This window comes from Astatotilapia calliptera, chromosome 7 (assembly GCF_900246225.1).
Source record: "Astatotilapia calliptera chromosome 7, fAstCal1.2, whole genome shotgun sequence".
Classification (NCBI taxonomy): domain Eukaryota; kingdom Metazoa; phylum Chordata; class Actinopteri; order Cichliformes; family Cichlidae; genus Astatotilapia; species Astatotilapia calliptera.
The window spans coordinates 5,363,586-5,388,171 of NC_039308.1; the positions used below are offsets into that span (position 1 = coordinate 5,363,586).

At 42.2% G+C, this 24,586-nt stretch overlaps 1 protein-coding gene across 2 annotated transcripts in view; it reads right to left on the reverse strand.

Moving 5' to 3' along the window:
* The window catches only part of grk3 (G protein-coupled receptor kinase 3), a 75,896-nt gene that overhangs the window by 263 nt on the left and 51,047 nt on the right, over window positions 1-24,586 (reverse strand). The window contains exons 12-22 of one of the 2 annotated variants that reach the window (XM_026172666.1): window positions 23,835-23,929; window positions 22,407-22,514; window positions 20,046-20,112; window positions 16,260-16,360; window positions 15,210-15,276; window positions 13,969-14,064; window positions 6,035-6,197; window positions 5,812-5,948; window positions 5,633-5,671; window positions 3,613-3,726; window positions 1-3,520 (exon numbers count right to left, since the gene is read on the reverse strand). The exon at window positions 1-3,520 is cut by the window's left edge and continues 263 nt beyond it. In XM_026172666.1, the coding sequence (XP_026028451.1) occupies window positions 3,359-3,520; window positions 3,613-3,726; window positions 5,633-5,671; window positions 5,812-5,948; window positions 6,035-6,197; window positions 13,969-14,064; window positions 15,210-15,276; window positions 16,260-16,360; window positions 20,046-20,112; window positions 22,407-22,514; window positions 23,835-23,929 (1,149 nt within the window). In that variant the 3' untranslated portion in view covers window positions 1-3,358. The remainder of the gene's footprint in view (window positions 3,521-3,612; window positions 3,727-5,632; window positions 5,672-5,811; window positions 5,949-6,034; window positions 6,198-13,968; window positions 14,065-15,209; window positions 15,277-16,259; window positions 16,361-20,045; window positions 20,113-22,406; window positions 22,515-23,834; window positions 23,930-24,586) is intronic. The other variant, XM_026172667.1, reaches the window with a different exon arrangement.

A 24,586-nucleotide genomic window follows, 5' to 3' on the forward strand; every position in this document is an offset into this window, starting at 1 on the left:
CACTCGGCCGAGAGCTCGTCGGCGTGGAGGAGAGACAGCGCGAGAGAGCTCACCACACACGCAATAAATATCAAAGAGCAAAGAGTCCGGCATTGAAACAAAGATCATCATCTGAAACTCGCAGGTACAATATCTCTAATAAGTCTTTATGTGCAAGATTCGAGCTGAAGTCTTCACCACGAACAGTTATACTCACATCAAACCCCGACCTCCCTTCAACAAATCCATTTTGTTTTCTACATTACATCTTTTAAATAGACCTAGAGCATTTTGTCATTTCATATACACATATATATTTATATATACTTTGATTTTTTCCTTTTTCCTATACGCCATCCTTTTTAAATTGCCTTATACTGAGCGTGTCTGAGCAGAAAATTTGTGAGACGTCCAAATAAAAAGTCTACTGCTGAACATACAAAGCAATACCAAGGCTCACGTCCACTCTCTCTCTCTCTCACACACACACACACACACACACTCACTCACATGACGTACACACAGTGTGAGGAAAACGTTCAGGAACGAGTATGCAGAGCTAGATGGTGTGAGTCTCAATGGCATCGTGGTTTGCAAGCCAGTCCGCGCACACACACCTACGGAAAAATGTTTGGTCACAGTTTTGTACCCTTCAGAGATTCCACCAAAACTCCCACAACAATGTTGTGTTTGTGAGAGTGTGAGTGTGTGTGTGTGCGCGTGTGACTGTACCAGACCTGGTAGTGAGAGGTGTGAAAAGTTGAGAAAAGGAGGCTTCCACTCGATCAGCAACAGTTATTTGGCACATTTAACATCTATTAAGTAACACATCGGGATAAAAAGGTGCAACAACAGAAATTTCAATAAAAACCATTTTGGTTTACAAAAATAAAAGACACCTGGAGAGGTGACACATTTTCTCTCTAAGACGATAACATCTGCCCCTGACTGGTAAAGGCTCCAAAGAAAAAGAATCACAGAGCACCCTAAACAAACCCTTTTTCCAACTCAAGTCACACATCACAGCTCTGGAAATGCATGGACATCACAGATGAAGACACTGTACTGGATGGAAAAGAAAACCCCTGAAGTAAACCGCTTTCTCTCCTCTGCTGCACACTACTCTGGACTGCCACTGCCTTCGCCTTGAACCCTGGTGAGGTTCCCCACCAAACTGTAAAAAGTCCAATAATTTAGACAAACCCATACACCTCATCTGAACTGTGTCACATTCAGGAAAAAACTCATAACACAGTGAGAAGACAGACGAAAAGTCCACCCTGAAACACTGCAGTAGGTCCGCAGACAATGCTCGTGGACATAGCTTTCTTTAAGCTCAGCTATGGTCCTACTTGAGGAACGTAGACAGATGGCAGTGAGGGGGATCAGAACACTGTACTGGCTACAGACTGAGCATATATTTAAAGAGCAGTGAATTGGCTCACTTGTTGTGCTCATCCGTGTCCTCTGACGTGATGGATCTGATGTAGTGCAGCAGCTCTCTGACAGCAGACACATTTGGCCCAAATCCGGGCTGCTTCTAGGACTAAGGGCTCAGTCACAGCACCGGCGGTGGCTGTACGGCCCAGCTGTGGGCAAAATGCCACGAGCCAGGCTGGCCATGAGCAGAGTTTTGACCAAAGGCCATGACAAACTTCACATCGGGCCCACCTGTAGCTGAGACTGAATGTGAGAAAACTGAGGGCCGCCGCACTTCGGCTAAGTGTTCAGTGCAGTCCAGACTGAGCCTGTAGACTCATCATCGTGTGGAGTTTCTCAAAGACAAATGCGTTTGCATTCCCTGGGTGTAACCTCAACATGAGGCCTGGTGGTAAATCTGACAGGAGCCTGCTCAGGCTCAGAGCAGGCTCAGTACTTTACTGCACATCTAAAGAAAATAAGTCACAGATCATTCTGTTCTCGTTTATTCTGAACCTGCATTTATCTGCTCTCTGGAGAAATGTAGGCTAACACCAACTGGATAAAATGTGAACATTTCAACCACTTAAAAACCAAAAAAAGAAAAAGAAAAAAAAAAGAGCCTGAAATAGCATGAACATGAAAGCTCATATAGAAGATCTATGCATCTAACTGGGGTATTTGAGGGTGGATTTTTCCTTTAATCAGCTTCAGCTTATTGTCTTCATCCTCCTCCCTACACACAGTCTGCCCACAACAGCTGACTGCTCCAAGCTGTTGCCCTGCATGGACAATGTGTGAGCGGGAACAGACTGCTGATTCTTGTGCTTTGCCTGGGAACAGGTTCTTACATTCTGATGTACTCATACTGGCACAGTCCAACTGAGGTAATGCAGCTCTGTAGCTCTTTCAGAGCCCTTCTCTTGCCACCTCTGAAAGACCCCACACCAACAAAATCCTGTAAAGGCAGACAGAGGAGTTGCGATAAAGCTAACACACTGAAGTAAAGCAGCGGTGCGCAGACAAAAGGGTGCTTATATTGTCTTTATAGTCTTTGCCTCCCTCCTGCTCCTCTATAGTTACAGTGTTGTCCATGGTTACCAGTACATGTACACCAATCTTCATGGCTACCATAGCAACCAGCTGCTGTTTGTCAGCCAATGGAATCTCAGTCTCTGTGGTGACTAGAGCCAATGTGAAGCTTCCTGTACCTGCGCTGGAATGATCAACAGCCTTCCACACATACACTGTGAGGGTCCGGGAGGTTGGGATGGCGCGCCATCTGCCAGCAGAGCGGATCCTCCTGGGCGCTCAGGTGACTCAAGTAAAATATTAATGTTGGCACTTTTTGCACTTCAGTAACAGAGGGAGGAATGTTTCAGAGGGATGGATGAGGACAACCAGCCTTTGTTTTCTACATTCTGTGGTAGCCTGGTCTCTTCTGGACCTGAGCATCAGCTCTGTGGAGGAGTCCATCAGGCTGCTGAGAGCACACAGAGTGGGAGGACACTTCCTGATTAATGTGATTTCAACAGCGAGGTGTGTGGTGTGGGAGGTGGTTGAGGAGGGGCAAACAGAGAGAGGAGCAGCCGTTAGTCCTTGTGAAGTTCATGCGGGGATTCTTCAAATGTCCAATGGTTCAAAATCCTTTCTTCCTCTTACTGACTGGCAGGGTCCCAGAACGCACACACATTTACCCCCACCCCCCCAAAAAAAAAATCAAAAAAAAAAAAATCACTATATCACTCTTGATTGGTCGTCATTGTGTGCGCGCCATCAGCACCACGCGCACGCACGCACACACACACACACACACACACACACACACACTGAGGTGATGTGGGCAGGTGTCTTGCAGCTGATGAGGGGGTGGGAGGTGGGATGCAGTGTGTGTGTGTGTGTGTGTGTGTCTGTCAATGTGAGTGCATGTGTTTTTATGTATATGCGTGCTCTTGTGTATTCACAGGCCATTGCTATTGCGGTGTGTGAGGGGGGGCTTGGAAAGCTCCACTACTCCAGCACGGCCTTTCCCGATGACTTTAGGAGCGCGACGCAGAAGTTTCTGGGCCTCCGTGAACGCCTCAGTCAGCTCTTTCTTCCACTGCACAAACTCTGGGTCACTCTGCGCACATACACAAAAAAAAAAAAAAGACATCAGCTTGTTTCATTCATCTCCTCTACAGCACTAAAGCATACAACAGCCAGAGGACGTACTTCACACTGCAGCACAAACTGTTTCCCTCCTTTGATGCGCAGCAGGATACACTTCTTGTCTTTAATCTGCGTTTCTTCCACGGTTACGATCTGCTCCATCGTCAGCAGGTTTTGCTGCAAAGATAATTGAGTGATCACAAAGTGTTCAGATGGATTTCACCAACAAGACTTCTGGCTCTGGCTCACAGCTGCTGCAGAGATGTACACCTTACCCCTACAGCACTAAAAAGCACTGGCACAGAGGATTTCAGGGAGTGTTAGGACAGTCACGGAGGAACTCATGAAGAAGAGTAATGGAGAATTTAGACTTATGTGTTAAATTTCTGCTGTAGCTACGCTGGTACTGCAAACCCTTCTGAAACCCTACTACACGTCGATGCATCACAGCCGCAGCTGGTGTGACTGCCCTGTTCTGTGCCATGGAGTAGGGCTGGGTATTGTCACTGATTTCTATAATCAATTCGATTCCGAAGGTCCTGATTCGATTCGATTCAATTCAATTTTGATTCACACAGTCAGAAATACTATAATTCTGATCATTTATCGGTGATCAGTACATATCCATATTTTTATATCTATGCATAAAAACAAAGCTGACACTTGTGAGACTTCATCAGAGTGTAAGCTTCACAGCAGATGTCTCTGTGCCAAACTAAATGAGGATAAAACGCACAATGGTAGACTGGTGCGTAATAAGTAAGTGAATAATGCAGAAAACTGAGACTTGAAATGTAAGTACACTTGAGGGGGGGGCTGTGCAGGAAGTGTGATTTTATCATGGTGGAAACAAAGCGGCAAAAGTAAGAGGGAATTCATGACGATGTTTATCACATGTGAAGCATAGTTTGGATATATTTATATATTTATGTTTAAAAATCAATTCAGGATTTACTGAATCGATATTGCGTTATTCAAGCTAAAATTAATTTGAATTGGAAATTTTTTTTTTCTAAATCCACACCTACCATCAAGTCCTCCTAAGCATTACGAATTACTTTTCCCCCACAATTTTTAAGTGAGGCAACGAACAACAGTCTCAATGCAAGGACTCACAAATGTCAGCAGATTCCTGGAGGGAGACCACTGCAACTACCAAAATGGGTGTGTTGGATAAACATGTTCGCCTCAAAAAACCCTCAGCATAACAAATAGAGAGCATCCAGGAGGGGAAAAGTCCCAGGATCATATGTGTTTCTACCAGGTGGCTCTGTGTATAAAACACCGAGATATGACCACATGGTAATTAACATGTAAAACACACCAGTGTAAGCACAAATAGTGTGTGTGTGGATTTTTTTTGTTTGTTTGTTTATTTTAAAGTCTCTCAGATAGAGCCTAGCTGGGTTTTCCCTTTAGTTTTGATGAAAGTATAGTTCAGTGCACACATTACACTTACACACAAGTAAGCAGTGTACTTCATGGAAACACTAACACAATCAAGACCGTGCAAGTGCTCCTTCACTTGTGTTGTTAGGCTAATAGCTGCAGTCTGAGATGGTCTGAGGCCTGCAGTGAGCTTTGTTGTCAGACGGTGGCAGCGAGCTACTCTTGCTTGTGCTGTTGGTGGTCCGTCGGCCGCGGAGGAGAGCAAACATACAAAGAGCTGAAGTGAATTTGAGTGTTAAACACTGCAGCCACACTCTGTGCATTTAATGCTTTATGTTCTGATCTTTACGTTTTTTCAAATTTTCTTCTTATTCTCCTGTTCCCAGTGACCTCTCCTGTTGCTCCCTGCCCACTTGTAAACCAATCAACACCGAGCAGACATTTCCATAATCTGCTTCCAGTGACGTGCAGTCCAGACTGTGGAGAAATGCATGGGAGCAGGTTTGGGGTGGGTGGTCCACCTAGAATTGTGCACGTGATCGGACACGTTTGCAGTACCATAAAACCAGATCGACAAAGAGTAAAAACTGAAGTTGACTGACTACCAACTTTCAAGCGGGGAGGCAGACTACAACTCTAAACAGCAGGGGTGCTGAGGACACAGCAGGGACCTGAGCCTGGTGGTAACACTCACCCAGTCTCTCTGCTTTTTCAGAGGTTTCAGCCACCTCTCCTTCAGAGTGGAATGAGCACAGACAGACAGACACACTGACCAAATGATGAACAAGCCGAAAGCCCTCAGCCCATGATAGGCGGTCACATGACGTACAAACGTGCAGTGAATTTAAAGTGTATGCTGTGAGGCAGACTCACCCGAGTGTCGCCCTCTCCCCTCCACTCCACACGGTTGGGGAACAGATAGAAGTATCGGCGCTGCCACTGAGTGAGGAACGGGTTCCCGAGCTTCAGCATGTAGCCATGCATAATGCAGTCCTTCCCCAAGGCATAGTCTGCACAAAGGGACACACAGTCAGGAGGTGTACTGACAGGATATCTGTACTGGGCTGTGTGCGGATTTGGCCGTTATCATCATTACCCTCCTCGTGGCCCAGCTGCTTGTTCTTAGCCCTCTTGCGGGCCTCATTCTTATCGGTGTCCAAGTTGACAGCTTCGTAGACAGTCTCTGCCACCTCCTGCTGCCAGCGCTCTGAGATGACCAGAGGAAAGTTCTTGTAGAGCTCCTGGTCACTGTCCAGCAGCTAAGTCACGCACGCAGGCACAAACACAGACAGAGTGCAGCATGTTTAGTTATACATATGCTTATACCAAGACGTAGAGCCTAAGTGACAAATTCCTACAGCGGCCTTGAGGTGCAAAACATCGAATCAAAAAAAATATAAGTCTTCAGTTTTTGTTTGATGATGTTTGGAGCTGATGTTAAAATGTGCCTTTATGATTTCAGCCTTCTGTCAAGTTGAGTTGAAGGCATTCAATAGTAAAGTTGCCTTTATTTTTGGCCCTCTAGCAAGGTTGAGCCAGTCATCCATATGTAGCAATAATACACAATTCCTGTCTGCTCCTCTTAAAACTGCAGCTACAGTCCGTTCGTGATCAGAATCCTTTAATAATCCCTAAGGAAATTATGTGGTTACAGTTGCGCCAAGAGAATAGCAGTAACAGACTGAGCTAAATTAAATAATATAATATGTTGCAAAGTTTACAAAATATAAGAAATAGCTCTAATATAAGTACAAATGATGGCGCCTGGTTAAGTTTGCACAACAGCAGCAATACAAATGACGAGTTTTAGGCTTCTACTCATGTTTACATGAACTGCAGCCATCTTGGGCTGTGAGGTCAATTCTTCTCTGACTCTCCAAGTTGGAAATCTACTCCGGATTTCAGACTTTCCTCTTCGAATGGAAGAGCAGCACAGAAAGAGGAAATGACACTGACCTGTCACCAGAGACAGACCCGACCGTGTGAAACATCCACTCACAGGAAAAAACAATGAACCAAACACTGGCCCTAAATGCTGCTGCCTTTTCTGACATTGTGCTGTGTTTTACAGCACATGGTCACCGTAAGCTAAGCCCTATTCTGTCTCAGAGTATTGTGCTTTAAATCTTTCCTCCTGCTCTTAGGGAAATCTGAGGCCTAGCTTTCTGTCTGGGGACAAAAAAAATAAATAAAAATCAGCTTTCCAAAATGCTTAAACAGTCCTTTAAATAGTCTAGTTCACTGTTCTTTGCAACAACATCTGGAAACATTACATCATCGATAGTAAAATATTCCACCTACTGCCACATGTCCAATGCCAAACAGGTGTCTTAAATCTGCTGGGATCTGACATTTTCTTCTTTGTTTTTTTACTAAAATGAAGTCTTTAGAAATGGATTTCTTACTTATCTACATTCTGCTGGCAGATCATTTGATACACAGCCAATACTAAGCAGTCTAATATAAATGGCCTGCAATAAATCCTACCATGTCGGAGATCCTGGAGGCTTAAGTCTGTACAACTGTATTGTGTTACAGAATATCTCTAACCTATTTAAATCAATCATACTGCAGTAATCTATCTGCTCACACCAGGGTGGACTGGGGCTACACACCTTCCTTGGTGTGTTAATGCTCCAACCTTTACTATCTGGCAGTTGTTTTGAATATTAGTCTATTGTGGCTCCTAAGCTTTGGAATAATCTTCCTCTTCACATTAGGCAATCTACATCAGTGCTGGTTTATAAATCCAGATTGAAAACGCATTTTTATTCACTGGCTTTTGATTCAGTGGTTGACTGACTTGTATTTACTTATATTTCATTGTTTTCGCTATGTTTATTATTTTATCGTATTTATTATTCTTATGGTATCTATCGTGTTTCTATTGTTCAGCACTTTGGTCAGCCTTGTGTGTTTTTAAAGTGCTATATAAATAAACGATGATGATGATGATGATGATGATGATTAGTCCCCCGTTAAAGACCAACTCCATCTGGGAAATGCAAACAAACGCTCCTGTGTTTCATTTCTGTGCGCTGGAGCAACAGAGAACAAATAAATGTTAACTGCAGCAACATTAATGTTAATGAAAGAGGAAACTGCTGCTGCAGAGCAACCAGGAGACTGGTGCTAATGTTATACAGCAGCTTTCTATGAACCCTTTCTACAAACTCACTTTCTCTATGTGCTTTCTTCCACCACAGTCTGAAATCATGGTTGAGAGATCACTGAACATCTTTTTCACCTTCCACTCCTGAGATACGGTGATGAATTATGGCTAGAAACATGCTTTTGCACAACATGACATCACACTCTAAGTTGACACACACTCAACACAAAATATAATGACTTGGACATTTGTGGAAAAAAGCGATAATTAATGTGCTTGTTAAGTAAGATTCCCCTTGACCTTTAACTCTGGCGCACAAAAATCTAATTAGTTCATGTCCAAGTTACCACCAGTCTATGCTTATTTAAGTATGCTTTAATAAGTATACTTAAATAAGCCTGCATAAGATGGAGTATTCTAAGCCTGCATGTTTAAAAACCTGCAGCTGCAAGCAGGCTGGCGTGTCTGACACAAATCAGGAAGCAGAGATGCCACTGAGCTGTATCAAGTGGCTAATTTATTTAAACCTCTCGGGCTGCAGCCCTGCTGTGAACATGCACTACAGCTCTTGGGAATTTCATTTCCTGGAAAAATATTTAGTAATTTTAGTAAGAAGTTTCATTCTGATCAGCTCTTCTTTGCCCTGGTGAACTTTCCACGTTACAGAAAAATACAGCTGCTGTCTGACTCTCTCTGCACCACACTTTGTATGACTAGAAACCAGCACATCGCTGAACACAGCAGCCCACTGCACACATGGTGTCACATCTCTGGTAATCTAACATGAAGGGAATTGAAACATAAACATCATGGGACAAAGAACATCTAATGTCTGTGAGATTATGGTTAAAAGCCTACCTAGCTTAACAAATAAAGCCGTGTTTTCCACAGATTTATTATATGTCTGTGTGTTAAAGGAAGAACATGTGTGCGAAATTTATAAGGCACTCCTCTGCCAACATTTTAATAAACAAGTACATGTGACAAACAGCAGTCATTGTTTGGTTCTGCTGTTTGGGTGCACTGGCAGAACGTTTTCATTGCAGAACGAGGACTACTGTCACAAAATGTAATCTAACAAAGTAAAGCTGAAGCTGCTCTGAGTACAGGGTGTAACATGTAACGTGTGGATGGCTGGTAAACTGTGACTGCACTTTAAGAACAGCAGCAAGTGGATTATCCACTAATAACGCAATTATTGAAATGGGGAAAAAAACAAAATAAAAGCCAGTGGGTAGGACACAGTGAAGCTGTCTGATTTCTCAGACTTCTTATATGATTTAGTGCTCAGCTCAGATAAAATAATTATTGTGGGTGATTTTAACATCCATGTAGATGCTAAAAATGACAGCCTCAACATGGCATTTAATCTGTTATTAGACTCAATTGGCTTCTCTCAAAATGTAAAAGAACCCACCCACCACTTTAATCACACTCTAGATCTTGTTTTAACATATGGCATAGAAACTGAACATTTAACAGTGTTTCCTGAAAACCCTCTCCCGTCTGATCATTTCCAAAAAACATTTAGACTTACAATAATCGATTACACAGCAGTGTGGAGTAGATTTCATCACAGTAAATGTCTTTCTGAAAGACCTACCTAAGTTTAAGAATATAATTCATGTGCTGTTATCATCTTCAATGCCCTGTACCAGCACAGAGCAGAGCAGCTATCTGAACACTACTCCAACAGAGGTCGATTATCTTGTTAATAATTTTACCTCCTCACTATATGAGTGAGTATGGCACTGGATACTGTAGCTCCTGTGAAAAATAGAGCCTCAAATCAGAAGTACTTGACTCCCTGGGATAACACTCAAACATTCACCCTAAAAGCGGATAACTCGTAAGCTGGAGAGGAAATGCCCTATCACAAATTTAGAAGATCATAATTTAACCTGGAAAAATAGTTTTCTGCTTTATAAAAAAAGAAAAAAAAAAGAAAAGAAAAGTGAAGCTAGAACATCTTACTATTGAACACTAGGGCTGCTCGATTATGGCAAAAATAATAATCACGATTATTTTCACTGAAATTGAGATCTCGATTATTTGACGATATTTATTTAACAATAACAATGTATTGAATAATGACTTTAAAGATTGTCATAAAATAGTGTGCAAATACTGATAACAGTGCAAATGTTTGCAATATAAAAAATAAATGAAAAATGTAAACATCTGTTTAGTGAACTTTGCAGTGTTGCTCTGTGGTGCAGCTACGACACCGTAGCAAAGTTTACACACTATGTCTACTTGATCCACGTCTGACTCCTCGAACCCATAATGTTTCCACACCATTGAAGGGGGTTTTTTTTACCTCTCTTTTCAACCAACGGCAGTCACTCTCCTCTCCAAATAACTTCTGCTTAGCTTTCCGAGCTTCCCTCGGGTCCATCTTTTAAACCTGAAGATGCTTCTAAACTGCGGATTTTAAATGTGTGTTTGGAAACCATCAAAGGTTGGATGGCCGACAATTTCCTCCAACTAAATGAAAATAAAACTGAAGTCCTGTTATGTGCTCCAGACAGACATGTACCCAGAATGCTCTTGGTCCCCTTTCAACGTTTGTGAAACCATCTATCAGGAACCTAGGGATAACCTTCGATCCTGCTCTTACATTGGATACTCACGTCAAATCTCTGGTTCGGTCTTGCTTTTATCATTTAAGAAATATTTCTAAATTGAGCCCCATAATAGCTCATACTGAACTGGAGATTGTTATTCATGCTTTTATTTCATCACGACTGGACTATTGCAATTCACTGTTTACATGTCTAAACAAGAGTTCCCTGGAGCGTCTGCAGACTGTCCAAAATGCTGCAGCAAGGCTTCTGACGAAAACATCGAAATACTCACATATAACACCGCTGCTTATACAGTTACACTGGCTCCCTGTCGAATTCAGAGTCCACTTTAAGATTCTGGTTCTCACATTTAAGGCTCTTCAAGAACAAGCACCATCATACATCATTGAACTCTTACAGCCCTATGCCCCTAGTAGGTCTCTGAGGTCTTGTGGTCAGGGCCTACTTGTTATTAAGTATACGAGACTGAAAACTAGGGGTGATCGAGCTTTTGCTACTGTGGCCGCCAGACTGTGGAATTCTCTTCCTCAGAACTTAAGATCTGCTGATTCACTGATTACTTTTAAAAAACAGCTAAAAACACATCTTTTTAAAATTGCATTTTGTTAACTTTTGATTGTACTTCGTCTTTTTAATCTGTGTCTATACCTTGTAAAGCACTTTGTGATCCCTTATCTAGAAATGTGCTATATAAATAAAATTTTACTTTACTTACTTACTTAACTCTTAATCAGCGGTCCCCAACCCCCGGGCCTCGGACCGTTACCGGTCCGTGAGTCGTTTGGTACCGGCCGCGAGAGTTGAGGCTCAGGTGTAAAATGTATGGTTTTCAGGGTTTTTATCGGTTTTCAGCGTTATTTTGTTATCGTTTACTCAGCTTTCCTTGGTCTTTTCACGTGTGTTATGAATAAATTTTCTTTTTTTCGGTACCAGTACTAGTTTTATTTTGTTGTATTTATCCGCGACACCTTAAAGGCCGGTCCATGAAAATATTGTCGGGCATAAACCGGTCCGTGGCGCAAAAAAGGTTGGGGACCGCTGCTCTCCGTGTTGCCAACTCCTCAGTAAGGAAAATCGCTATTGGCTGTCCTAAAAGTCGCTAGAAGTCGCCAAATGACGTCATCGCCTAATTTGTATAATTGGTCATGCTAATGTAATTGTAACCTACGTTGTTGGAGAGAGAAATAACATCGTGGAAGAGACATAAAGTGAGTGAAAAACGTCCTAAATGCAGTTAGAATTTATTTAGAACTACAAATTAAATTTCTTTTAGCAATTATTGTTTTTTAATGTCACAGTTCCAACCCTGCTCCTTTATCCGGGCCTGGACTGGCAAAAGTGACCCGAAATTGGCGCTCTGGTGGAGTTACTTTGTGTGTGAGAGTGTTTGTTTATAAGTAGTTTTAAACCTTGTGATCCACAAAACAGCATAACAGTAAAAGAAGAATTGACTGCGTTACAGTCAGTGCGGGAGCAGCGGGTTCACTCATGCGCGATTCATTTGCCCTTTGGACGCATAGGTGTGAACATCTCCTGCCCTGATAACAGCGGGGGAGGACTATCCTCCGCCTGGGAGAGCTTTGGCACGGGTGAGGTGCCCACGGCAGCACCCGCTGCTTGTTGAGAGTAAGAGCGATACGCGTTTTCACGTCAAAAAGTCGTCATAAATAAGTCTCCAATAATACCAGAAAAAGTCGCCAGATTTGTCGCTAGTCGCTTTTTAGAAAAAAAAAAGTCGCTAAGGGGGTCTGAAAACTCGCTAAATATAGCGACAAAGTCGCTAAGTTGGCAACACTGGCTGCTCTTAATTGTTGTGAAACGTGTTCGAAATGCAGAGAGGTGTGCTGGATTTGCCACACGGAGCAGCGCGAGAGTAAAGCACGAGGGAGGGGCTAATAATCGGCTCAGTCATTTTTAATGATCGTTGAAAGCCCAGATCGTAATCGTGATTAAAATTCGATTAATTGAGCAGCCCTATTGAACACTGAAGAAAATAAGAACAACCCCAGGTTTCTCTTCAGCACTGTAGCCGGGCTGGCAAAAAGTCAGAGCACTGTTGAGCCAACCATCCCTGTAACGTTAACTAGCTTCCCTCAGGCATTATCATCAGAAGGCATAGCATACATATTCACTGCTATGAAGATAACACCCAACTTTATCCATCCATTAAGAAAGATAACACACACCAATTAGTTAAACTGCAGAAATGTCTTAAAGACATAAATACCTGGACGACCTGTAATTTTCTGCTTCTATATTCCAATAAAACTGAGGTTACTGTACTCAGCCCTAAAATTCCTGGAAATATGGTATCTAACCAGATTCTTACTCTGATGGCATTACCTTGGCCTCCAGTAACACTGTGAGGAACCTTGGAATCATTTTTGACCAGGATATGTCCTTCAGTGCACATATAAAGCAAATATATAGGACTGCTTTTCTTTCATTTCAAGTTCAAGTTCAAGTTCAACTTTATTGTCACTTCAACCATATACAGTTTAAAAATACACAGTGAGGCGAAACAACGTTCCTCCAGGAACCAAGGTGCTACAAGACAAGACCAATTAGAAATTGCGCAACATCTCTACAATTAGAAATATCCTGTCTCAGAGTGACGCTGAAAAACTAGTTCATGCATTTATTACTTCTAGGCTGGACGACTGTAATTCGTTATTATCAGGATGTCCTAAAAACTCCCTGAGAAGCACTTCACTCTCGCACTGCAGGCTTACTTGTGGTTCCTAGAGTATTTAAAAGTAGAATTGGAGGCAGACCCTTCAGTTTCCAGGTCCTTCTTCTATGGAACCAGCTTCCAGTTTCGATTTGGGAGACAGACACTATCTCTGCTTTTAGGATTAGGCATAAAAACTTCCTTTTGGCTGGATTAGGTGACCCTTAAACTTCCCTTTGTTATGCTGCAATAAGTGTAGGCTGCTGGGGAATTCCCATGGTGCATTGAGTATTTCCTCTTCAGTCACCTTTCTCACTCACTCATGTGTTAATAGACCCCTCTGCATAGAATCATTACTTGTTATTAATCTCTGTCTTCCTTCTCTCTCCCCAACCGGTTGAGCAGATGGCCGCCCCTCCCTCAGCCTAGTTCTGCTGGAGATTTCTTCCTGTTAAAAGTTTTTCCTTCACACTGTTGCAAAAGTGCTTGTTCATATGGAGTCATATACTTGTTGGGTTTTTCTCTGTATGTATTATTGTAGGGTCTACCTTACAATATTAAACACCTTGAGGTGACTGTTGTTGTGGTTTGGTGCTATATAAATAAAACTAAATTGAATTAAAATAAACAGAGGAGATGGAAGTGTAAGATTGTTTTACCTTGATGCCCTTGGTGTCCTCTTCATCAAAAGATCCAATGTCAAAAGCATCTGCAGCATTCACCTCTCCCCTTGGAGGGATTAAAGGAGGAGAGTACTGGACAGAGGAAGAAGGGGAGAACAGACACATGGATTTCAGAAGATGAGGCAAAACGTGTAACAAGTGAGAGGACGATAAAAGCAAAACAGGAGTGTTAGCAAAGCAACAGTCCTGTAGTAGTTCTTCCCTCAAGGTAACCATAGCAACAGTAATTGGCATGGACTAATGTAGTCCAATTCAGAGTTAGTCAGTTAGTTAGCCTCCATTAGTTTACCTGATTGGAGGAAAACTCCAAGATTTTATGTGGCTTTCAGTTTGAATGATATATTAACCCTAACAAAGACTCTGCTCTTTGACCCTAAGTCAAAGGGTCACTAAGGCTAAGGTCACACTGCAGGTCTTAATGCTCAATTCCAATTTTTTGATCAAATCCACTTTTTTTTTTTGGTCTGGTTGTTCACACTGATTTGAAAGCCTACCCACTGAAGTTAGCACTGCCTGCTAACTGCTAACTCCTAAGTAAACATTGGCCCAGCAATGGATGCCAATAAGTCGTAGTTTTTTAGTGAACTGGATGGCAAAAGCAGAGCAACAATTAATGTGGCCAGTTATAGTATGTGAACTGGGGGCAAAAACAGATAAGTTTGTGGCCTTGGAGACAATATGACTCGTCAACAGGTGAGGCGAGTAAAACCTGCTGTAAGGCTGTGAATGAAATAATTACTGTAGAGATGTGAGGCTGATAGACAGAAACAGACGTCACAGACTCATTACTATGGCAAGAATCAGCTAGACTCTTCTGCTGTTGAAGAACCTCACAAAACTCATTAATTTATCGCATGAATAGTTGTGCCTCATCTGATACTGAGTATCAGTATCAGACTTGTGGATATAATGTCATATTCAAAGTGGGCTCAACTTGTCAGTTTTTTTTTCTTTGCTAATCATGACAGCAACAATTATAAATGTACATAACCAGCAGCTACTGCAGCTTTTGTCAGCATAGCTCTGAAGACCTGCTGATGACCTCTCCTGCATTATAATAGTATAGATCAGAGTTGGATACCTTGTGATCACTGTCTGATCAAACACTGTACATTAATTAGCTTCATCATGGAAACCAGACTTATAAGCTTCCAGGCAAGAAATCCTGAGAGAACAAAGAATAAAGCAGATTCACAACAGAAGTGAACCTCACTTACCTTCTGGAGGTAAACTTGCTGCCAGTCAATGCCTTTGAAAAACTGATGCTCCTTCACCTCAGAGGCTCTGCGTGCGCGCACACACACACACACACACACACACACACACACACACACACACACACACACACACACACACACACACACACACAAAACAGTGTTATTTCTCATATCCACACTAGGTGGCACTGTTTGCCATAATACAGCCCTCTGACAAACGCACACAATTCTGCCATTTAACCCCAAGCAGACAAAGATCCATCCCTTGGCTTTAATTATAAGCTGATGCAAAATGACAGCAATGATCAAATTAGTTATGAACTCAGCTTCTATTAGTCCACTTCATGTCCACCACCATTTGTCTCCAGCGGACTGCAAACTACACCACCCAGTGTTATCAGACTTAATGAGCACATTTAGCAAAATTTGTCTAACTGATGTATTCATCTGCATGCCTGTGTATGTAAACACTGATACATGACAGAGGTTAATGTGAAATTTAGCCTGTGTGTACTTGTGGGGACCAACAGTCACTTATGGGGACAAAGTGCCCATCCCCATGTGTCTGAAGGCCTTTTTGAGGCTCAAAATGTGGTTTTAGTTACAATTAGTTTATGGTTAGGTTTAGGCATTCATTTTTATTGGCTAGGGTAAGCGGCATTATGTCAATTAGGTTACGCTCACACTGCAGATCTTAATGCTCAATTCTGATTTTTTGATCAAATCCAATTTTTTTGTCTGCTTGTTCACACTACAAATGAAATGTGACAGCAAACGCGCTCTAGTGTGAACCCTCAAAGCGGCTCGTATGTGCAAAAGAAGACGTCACACACTAAAACATCAGATATGTATCGGATTCAGTACCACATACAAAAGTGACCCAGGTCGGATTTGAAAATATCGGATTTGTGCTGTTCACACTGTCATACCATGATCGGATATGGGTCAAAAAAGTTGGATTTGATGTGCTTTCGCCTGCAGTGTGAACGTACCCTTAGAGGTCCTCACTAAAATATGAAAATAAGTGTGTGCGGTGCGTGCATATCATACCCACGGCCCTGGCAGCCGAGCCTCTTGGATACATCTCTCTGCAGCAGCCCCTCCAGAAGATCTTTGAGCTCTGCAGTGAAAGAGTCTGGCAGCTCCACATTCTGCGGGTGTAACAGAGAGGAAGGAAAGAAGGAAGGGAGGAAGGAAGGGAAGAGGAGGGAATGAGAGTGAGATGTTTGAACTGAGTAGTGAACTTTGCAGTGAACACTTTGCTTAAAAATAAAATAACATCCAAACTCCTCTGATTACAGACAGGCTTAGATAGCTGATATAAAAGCAACAAACTCAGGGCCAGCACCTCTGCATCTATGGAGGACAGAGTACGTGTAGATAGAATGGTCAGAGTAATTGGTACAGCCAATACATATCAATAAGGCATTATGAAAAAAGTACAACTTACTGAAGCAGTACCTTTTCACCTCACTGATCTTACTGATGTAATATTTTTATGTCACGTTTGCACTGACTACATGTTCAGCTGATGACTGATAAAGAGGTGAAAGAGTTCTTAAGGTTTCTTTGAAAAGAGTAAATAAAAATGGAATAAGTGTATATACCATTACAGCTGAGGCCACTAAAAACAAAAGTTAAACACCAGTCACCAAAGTAACGGCTGTTATGGTCCACCTTCACAAACTTTTCAACAACAACAACAAAAAAAAACAAAAAAAAACAAAAAACAATCTAGGCAGTAGGAGTATACTCAGTAGTGACCCCCCGAGGCTGGGTCTGCTCCCAGAAACAAAGAAGCCTTTTTTGTGTGCAGGGCAAATGTGTTAACAACTAGATCAGCAATTATACAGCTGTGGTCAGAAGTTTGCATGTACTCATCATGATCACGACTCCATTCTCTCACATCTTTTAATACGTGCTGCTGATAATTCTGCAGTAACTACGTGTACATCTGCACTGGTTGTGTCAATTTGGTTAAACTATGTATGGGTGGATGACTGGACGTGTAAAGCGCTTTGGGGTCCTTAGGGACTAGAAAAGCGCTATACAAATACAGAACATTTACCAATTAAAATCACCAAAAATGAACTTTCAGAACTTTAGGCAGTTACAGTTGTTAGAAGAGTTCAGTAAAACAAACTAATGAAATGATGTGAATACTAAAAGGCTTTTCCTACATTCACAATATTTGTAATAGCTGTATCAGTTGATGTTTAACACCAGACAAAGTTCAGCTTGAAATGAAACCTGCAGACGAGTTAGTGTCTTTTGCTCCAAGAATCTCTTCCAACTAGCTTTTGGGACTCTACACATGAAACGCGTCCCTGCAGGTTCTGCCCCCAAAAAGGTGAAAAAACTGAGCCGAGCAGCATCCAGAAAGTGTGGCATGCGGTTATACCTCACTTTTTCTCCCCACAGTATAGCACAGCCTTCCCTTAAAAGCAAACTCAAATTTGAAGTTTTATTTTTAACCACCCTTCATTTTCCTCTAAAAGTCTGGAAAGCTCAATGACTCAAGTGTCCTTCTTCTTCTTCTAGTCTCATCTGAAGGCAGAGTGTAATTCATACTCTCTTTTCTTTGCCCTTCACCGGACAGACAGGGTTGATAAGTGGGATAAGTCAACAGCCGTTTTAGCACCTGCCCATTTCTCTTCATACAGCCCCCTGCTACAACCCAAGTTAGCCTCCACCCTTGGATTTTTTTGCTCAGTTGCTTCATGGAGGTGTTTCAAAGTTCAGACATGCCATCTACTGAGATCTGCTCCATTCATCTCTTCCTGTCTTGGCTGCTCAGCTCTCAGCCTTTTCACTGTGCTCTCCATCCTTCATGTTTATGTAATGAAACCATTCATCACGTTTAATAAACACTGGGGCATATAAAGCAGTATTTTTAGTCTGTTCATGGATGAATCGCAATCCTCCTCCTCTCCCAGCCCCTTTCTGAAACACAGATACACACCCAGACAAGGATTAAGAGGATAAAACCAGATTAAGTGGCTGGATTAAAATCCTAATCTGGATTTATTATGATATGAAAGATCATACTTTCACTGTTTAGCAGGCATGCTCAGTGTATGTGAGGGATGGAGCACCGTCACAATTCAACTGTTTCATGTCCTGACAAAACACACAAACAGAGCCAGATCTCTGGCTCCACTCCCCTGTGATGGACAGCTGCTGCAGCTGGCAGGCAGAGAGATGAGTGTCAGGCTGTGGTGAACATTCACATTGTGCTTTGTCACGATGAACCTGCCTGCACTCTAACATGATATGTCGCCTTTGCACGAGTCTGGTGTGGATGTGAGGAGGGTAAAGCAGACATGTCGTGGGTGGGCTCAGCAGACACCATCCATCCCACACGCTCAGCATCAAATTTCTCAGACAGACACTCAGAGTAGACTCCAGTCCTTCTAAGCTACTTTGTGTAATAATAGTTAATTGTGCAATGTTGCCTCATCAACCCCATCTAGCAAACCTTATAGATGCTTGGTGCAGTTACCCAGTGCAGAGTTGAACTTTCACCACCAGGGGGCAGTGTATTAACAGTGGGTGTGTCATTCTGTTTCTGGATGTGTGCTTTTTGTTTTCCTCAAAGGCTTTGTTAAGGAGAGTTTCATAGACCCACAATGCAAACGTAGTATTACACTTAAATCCATCCCAGCCCTACTTCAACTCAGTTGTTATCTCTTCAATACAACACATCAACACTGCTTCACTGAGTGAATGGGTTAAATGCAGAGAGGAATTTCCCCACAGGGATCAATAAAGTATACATTATTATTATTATTAAAATTTTGGCCAAAATGGTGTATGGTGCCAAAGTACCTGGTACCGAGTACTTTTTCAGTACCCGCTCGGCCTAGGTTCCAACAGAGCAACTACTTCATGAAAATCAAAACTGCCGATTTTGAAACCTGGCAACGAGGGAAACGGCTGCACACAAACCAATACAGCGGTCCATGAGTCTGACACAAAGCAACAGACTTAGCAGCAGGTACACCACTGACTCGACATCCTCCATTGTCGTTGTGTTTGTGTCGCATACAACGACCCCAGGTACATTATGTGGTACTCAAAACAACCAAAACTGAGTCAATTAGGTACTAATTAAAAAGAGTTACATTTTCATTTAGTCACACAGTGGAATGATTTTGTTTTAGAGGGACTTGATCTGTGTACAAGTTTGAACCCACAGCAAACAATGATCAAGCTAATGGCTACTTTCGCTCATCCAGCTGTGTTCCTGTAAACAGTGAGCTATTTTACAAGCTTTGCTCCCAGTGGAAGAGTGACAGTGGATACTGCTCCCATTTCTATCTGCACACCTACAAAAAAGCAAGGTCAACAGGCAAAGACACTAAAAGCTGATCCCAAAACTTACATACAACCCTGTCAAAGATGTGCAGGAAAGACTAGCAACAGATTCTGCTCAGGCTGTTTTTTCACAGTACGTGCGCGTGTATGTATGTATGTATGTATGTATGTATGTATGTATGTATGTATATATATATATATATATATATATATATATATATATATATATATATATATATATATATATATATATATATATATATATATATATATATATATATATATATATATATATATATATATATATATAAAAAGTGTGTACACATTTGGAATTACTGTAAGCCAAACAGGCCAAACCTAGGTGCTTAGGGTAAAGCAAAGAGACACACACACACACACACACACACACACACACACACACACACACACACACACACACAATCCCCTGTGTGTGCTTTGAGATGTGTTTACACACAGACACCCATGCATCTTCTCTCATGTAGTGTGGATGTATCTTACCATGGTGAGCGTCATGCGGTCGATCTCATGTTTGTCTTTGGTCTTGTGCTGTCTGAAGGGACTGTGCCTAAAACAGAAGAGACAGAGAGCGAGATGGTGACACTGTCGATGACTAGGAACAGCAGAAGTGGAGATGGATGGAGTGAGAAAAGAGGTGTTTGGAAGCAAGAACAAAAAACTCCCTCAGGTAAATTACACAGACGCTGCCAACACACCTGCAGCTTCAAATGCTGACTTGGTAGATGTTAATGAGTGTTTGTGCAGCTGGTGTGGAAAGAACACTGAAGAAAGTAGGAGTTTTTTAATGCTTTAACAGCCGGACGTCCTACACCATCTATCCAACTGGCACTATCAGACTGAATTAAGATTCATGACGAACCATATTTTAGTTTAAGCATTCTAATGTGGCACAGGTTAGTGCATACTGCAAAAATAGTATCCATCCTTTCACACAGTTCACGAGTCAAAGGACTGGATTAAAAGGTTAGGAACACATTAGCTTCAATTAGAACAGAGGCAGTGACTAAAAAAAATAAATAAATAAATAAATTGTCACTTATATTGACTTGGGGGGTGCAGGCAGGGCACCGGATCTGGAGAGAACTTTATTTAGATTGCTTTCTTCTGGCTAATGTTAGCTTCTCTGCTAGCTTCAATGCTTATCCCTACTAGCAGCATACTGTGTCAAGTCAGCTAGTTAAGTTCTTTAACCCTTCTGGCTGGTAAGCTGGCTTGCTCGCTGCTAAAGTTATGAAACAAGTGCAGCAGTAAGTAAGCTACAGCTAGCAGCCTAAGCAGAGAAGCCCAGACCTCCCTCTCCCTGGCCACCTCATCCAGCCTTTCTGGAGGACACTAAGACGTTCCCAGGCTGGTCGAGAGATATAATCGCTCCAGCGTGTCCTGGGTCTCTTCCTGGTGAGACATGCCCGAAACTCCATGTCAACTTATGCAGACCAAGCTCCAGCAGTGGTTGTATAAGGATTGAATGGCCTGTACCAATAGGCCAGACACTCCATGCTCTTGAAGCACCTGGTTTATAGTTTACGGTTGTCGATGACAACCATAAACCAAGATTTTAAAATTCGATCAGCACATCTGGCCTATCAGTCAGTACGTAGATTTGGCGTAACGCCGTCGCAACAACCAATCACAGTCAACATGTTCCCCACTCCCTCAAAAAAAGGTAGTGGTGCGTTGGTGAAAGAAAAAAAAAAATTTCTCAGAAGCCAGGATGTCCGGATGAGTAAAGCCAAGAACGAAAATGTATCAGCTGCTCAGAAAGAGATAACACTAGAGAGGTAACACATCGTCAACAGTGTGGAAAAAATACAAAAATATGCAAAAGAACGTCTATTAAGCCTGAAGCCAGTCTTCTTAGCCAAAACCCTGTAGTGTGTCAAATTAAATATGGGCATGGAACAGGATGAAAATTATTATTTCAGAGACTGGGGGGGGGGGGGGGGGGGGGGGGGTTGTATATGTATATATATATATATGTCTATATCTAGATATGTGTATGGACATGTCTAGACAGGCAGACAGGTAGAGATATAGACACATATATATGTATATATACCCACTTTTGTTGCAATAATGGCTGTGTATTGAGTTACTTAGAGGGGGCAGCAAGCTGTACACTGACTTCTTTACATTGTATCAAAGTGTCATATCTTCGATGTTGTCCCATGAAAAGATATAACAAAATATTTACAAAATTTTGAGGGGTGTACTCACTTGTGTGAGACAGTGTATATGTGTGTGTAAAAAGAAGAAAACAATGATACTGACCACATCTTGCTTTAAGTGGTTTCCAAAAAAAAAAAAGAAAGAAAGAAAAAGAAATCTCATCCAGCTCTGAGAATTTGGACTCTAGTGTTGAAAGACGCAGACAACCTTTGACCAAAGGCCTGCACACTCTTCCTCTTTAAAGTGTTCAAACACATGGATCTGAACATCAATGGATTCACGTCACACTTGCTCTTCTCTTTTGCTCACTCAGGATAAGCAAACCCGCCCAACACCCCCCCCACACACACACGCACGCACACACACACACACACACACACACACACACACACAACTGCTTTTACCGGATTTCTGACCTACTGTACCCAGACCTCTGGCATTTACACACTCCAGATCAAACAAACACACACACACACACACAGGCTTGCACACAAACAAGATCAATCACACACCAAATAGAAAGCAGGCTGGTGAGAGATGCCGAGAAAGGCGAGCGAGCAGATTCGAAGAGTTTACTGAGAGTGGCAGAGCAGGCTGAAAGCTGACAGGAAGTCAGGACAGTGCAGCAAGGGGGATAGATGAGCTGAGAGGAACAAGTAAAGCCTGAGTGGTTACCCTCGGAGGAGTTTGAAGAGCATGCAGCCTAAGGAGAACCAGTCGGCACTGCTGTCGTATGCCGTCCCCTTCTGAAGAACCTCTGGAGCCATGTAGCCATGAGTGCCACTGCAACAAGCACAGCACACGTCAAAACAATGAATGCAGGAAATTGGTATTTCTCTCAATAATTATTATACAGATGTTCAGGACAGTCAGCCCTTCTGGGCTTATTCTTTTTATTCTATTTTTTTAATCTAGTTATGAAGTACCAATTCGTTACACCTCTTTGCAGAAATTCATTTTACTGAAACTGAACCCAATGTAGGCCCTTGTGTTTAGCTTTCATCGTTTGCAGGAGAGTAGAGCTATAAACATCAGCATAAATGGAGCATCAATCATGTAAAATAACAATGAACAGAGCCCAAGATAACATGTCTGAAAATATTCAAATGAATCCAAGAAAGAATATTCGCCAACAATGAACAAGTAGACAGTTAAAAATATTAGTGATAATAACTGTAATGAAAAGATGCTGAATGTCTGCTGCGAGCTCACTGAGCTCCACATTATTATCCATGCAGGGCGAAGCAATTCATTGACGTATTAGGGATCAATCACTCAAGCTTTGCTGCCAGTCTCCATCTCAACTGAGGAGCACGCTGCCAGTCCTGCACAGCTACTTAAAATGTCAACGTGTGATGGACAGCAGTCCACCGCTATGTTTGTGGACCTGACACACAAAGCTTTAAAGGCACCACAATCATGAGCAGAAAACTGATCTTTGAATTGCAACTGATTAGTTAGTGCTGATTTACTGAAGAACACTTCATGTAATAGTGGTGTATCATATATCACCACTCACCCAACCAATATGAAGACATCATTTCAACCCACATCGCTGACTGGATGGACAAGAAGTTGCAGTGGGATGTTTGTCCTCCTCAGCATCTCTTTCTGACAACTCGCTGCCCGAGACATTACAGTGCTGTCTTTTTGCTCACTAACAATCTCCGAGGAGCACATTAATCAGCAGAGTACGCAGCAACACAATGCATTTCCTGTGGTTACTTCATATTCAATTAAAATGTGTTTCACCACTTAAAAAGCTTTTAATGTGAAGCTGCAGCAGCAGGAAATGTTTGACTTGCATTAACAGTAACTTAATACAGCTCCGTTCTTGGGAACTTCACCACAGACTCTTTTTATTTGCCCTTTAATGCATGATCCATCAGGTCGGCACAATCCTCTCCACTTGTCAAAGTGCAGCGAGCTGAGATAGTCCAACCCATTTAAAATGTAATCACTGCGAGAGATGTTCAGAGAGAACCCCGAGCAGCGCCAGCTGTATTTCATATTAATATAGATTTATTTACATTTATGAGCCAGCCCACCCACCTACCCCAAGACACGTAAATGCTGTGCAGAGTTAAACTCAGATGAACTTACACGCTGGCGTGGGGCTTCTTCTTGGAAAAGTCGCAGGCCAAGCCGAGGTCAGAGATACGAACATGACCGTGTTCATCCAACAGGATATTAGCTGGCTGAGGGAGGACATACACATAGGCAGAGTGATGGAGAGGGTGATGGAGAATGTGAGAGATAACACGATAAAGCATAGGATACAATGTTGGAGAGCTAACTAATTCAAGACTTAAGTTACAATTTCCGTTCCCTAGCAGAGATTCTGTGTGAATACAGACAGTAAGAGCGCCTCCTGTCCTGGTTATCCTCTGCCGTTTGGCACATCTGGAGCTCACTCTCTTTCTTTCTGTCCAACGCTGCCTTAGTATTATTTGCATTGAACTGCACTGTTTACTGAAGCACTAAAACTGCTCCCTGACTTCCAGCAAAATATATCCATTATGATGGCAGCCAGTCCAAACAGGGGAATCGGAGAAAAAACAGAGGACAGCTGACAAATTGGTTGATATGAAGCTATGAAACGTGAAGCTGTGGAGGTGCAGCGGTGGGTGAGTGGACTAAGGGATGCTTATCTAAAAAGTTAGAATCCCCCTTTTACAGCCTGAATAGCAAACTGTTATCTAAAGGGAACACGGCACAGGTTCTGATGTGCAGTTAATGATAATCATTGCAGTTTTGGTTGTTTTGATTTTTTAAAACAAAGGATTAAAACTCTGGTGATATTAAAAAATTTTCTGATTGTAAATAAATCCTATGAAGTACAAAATTGTGTTTTC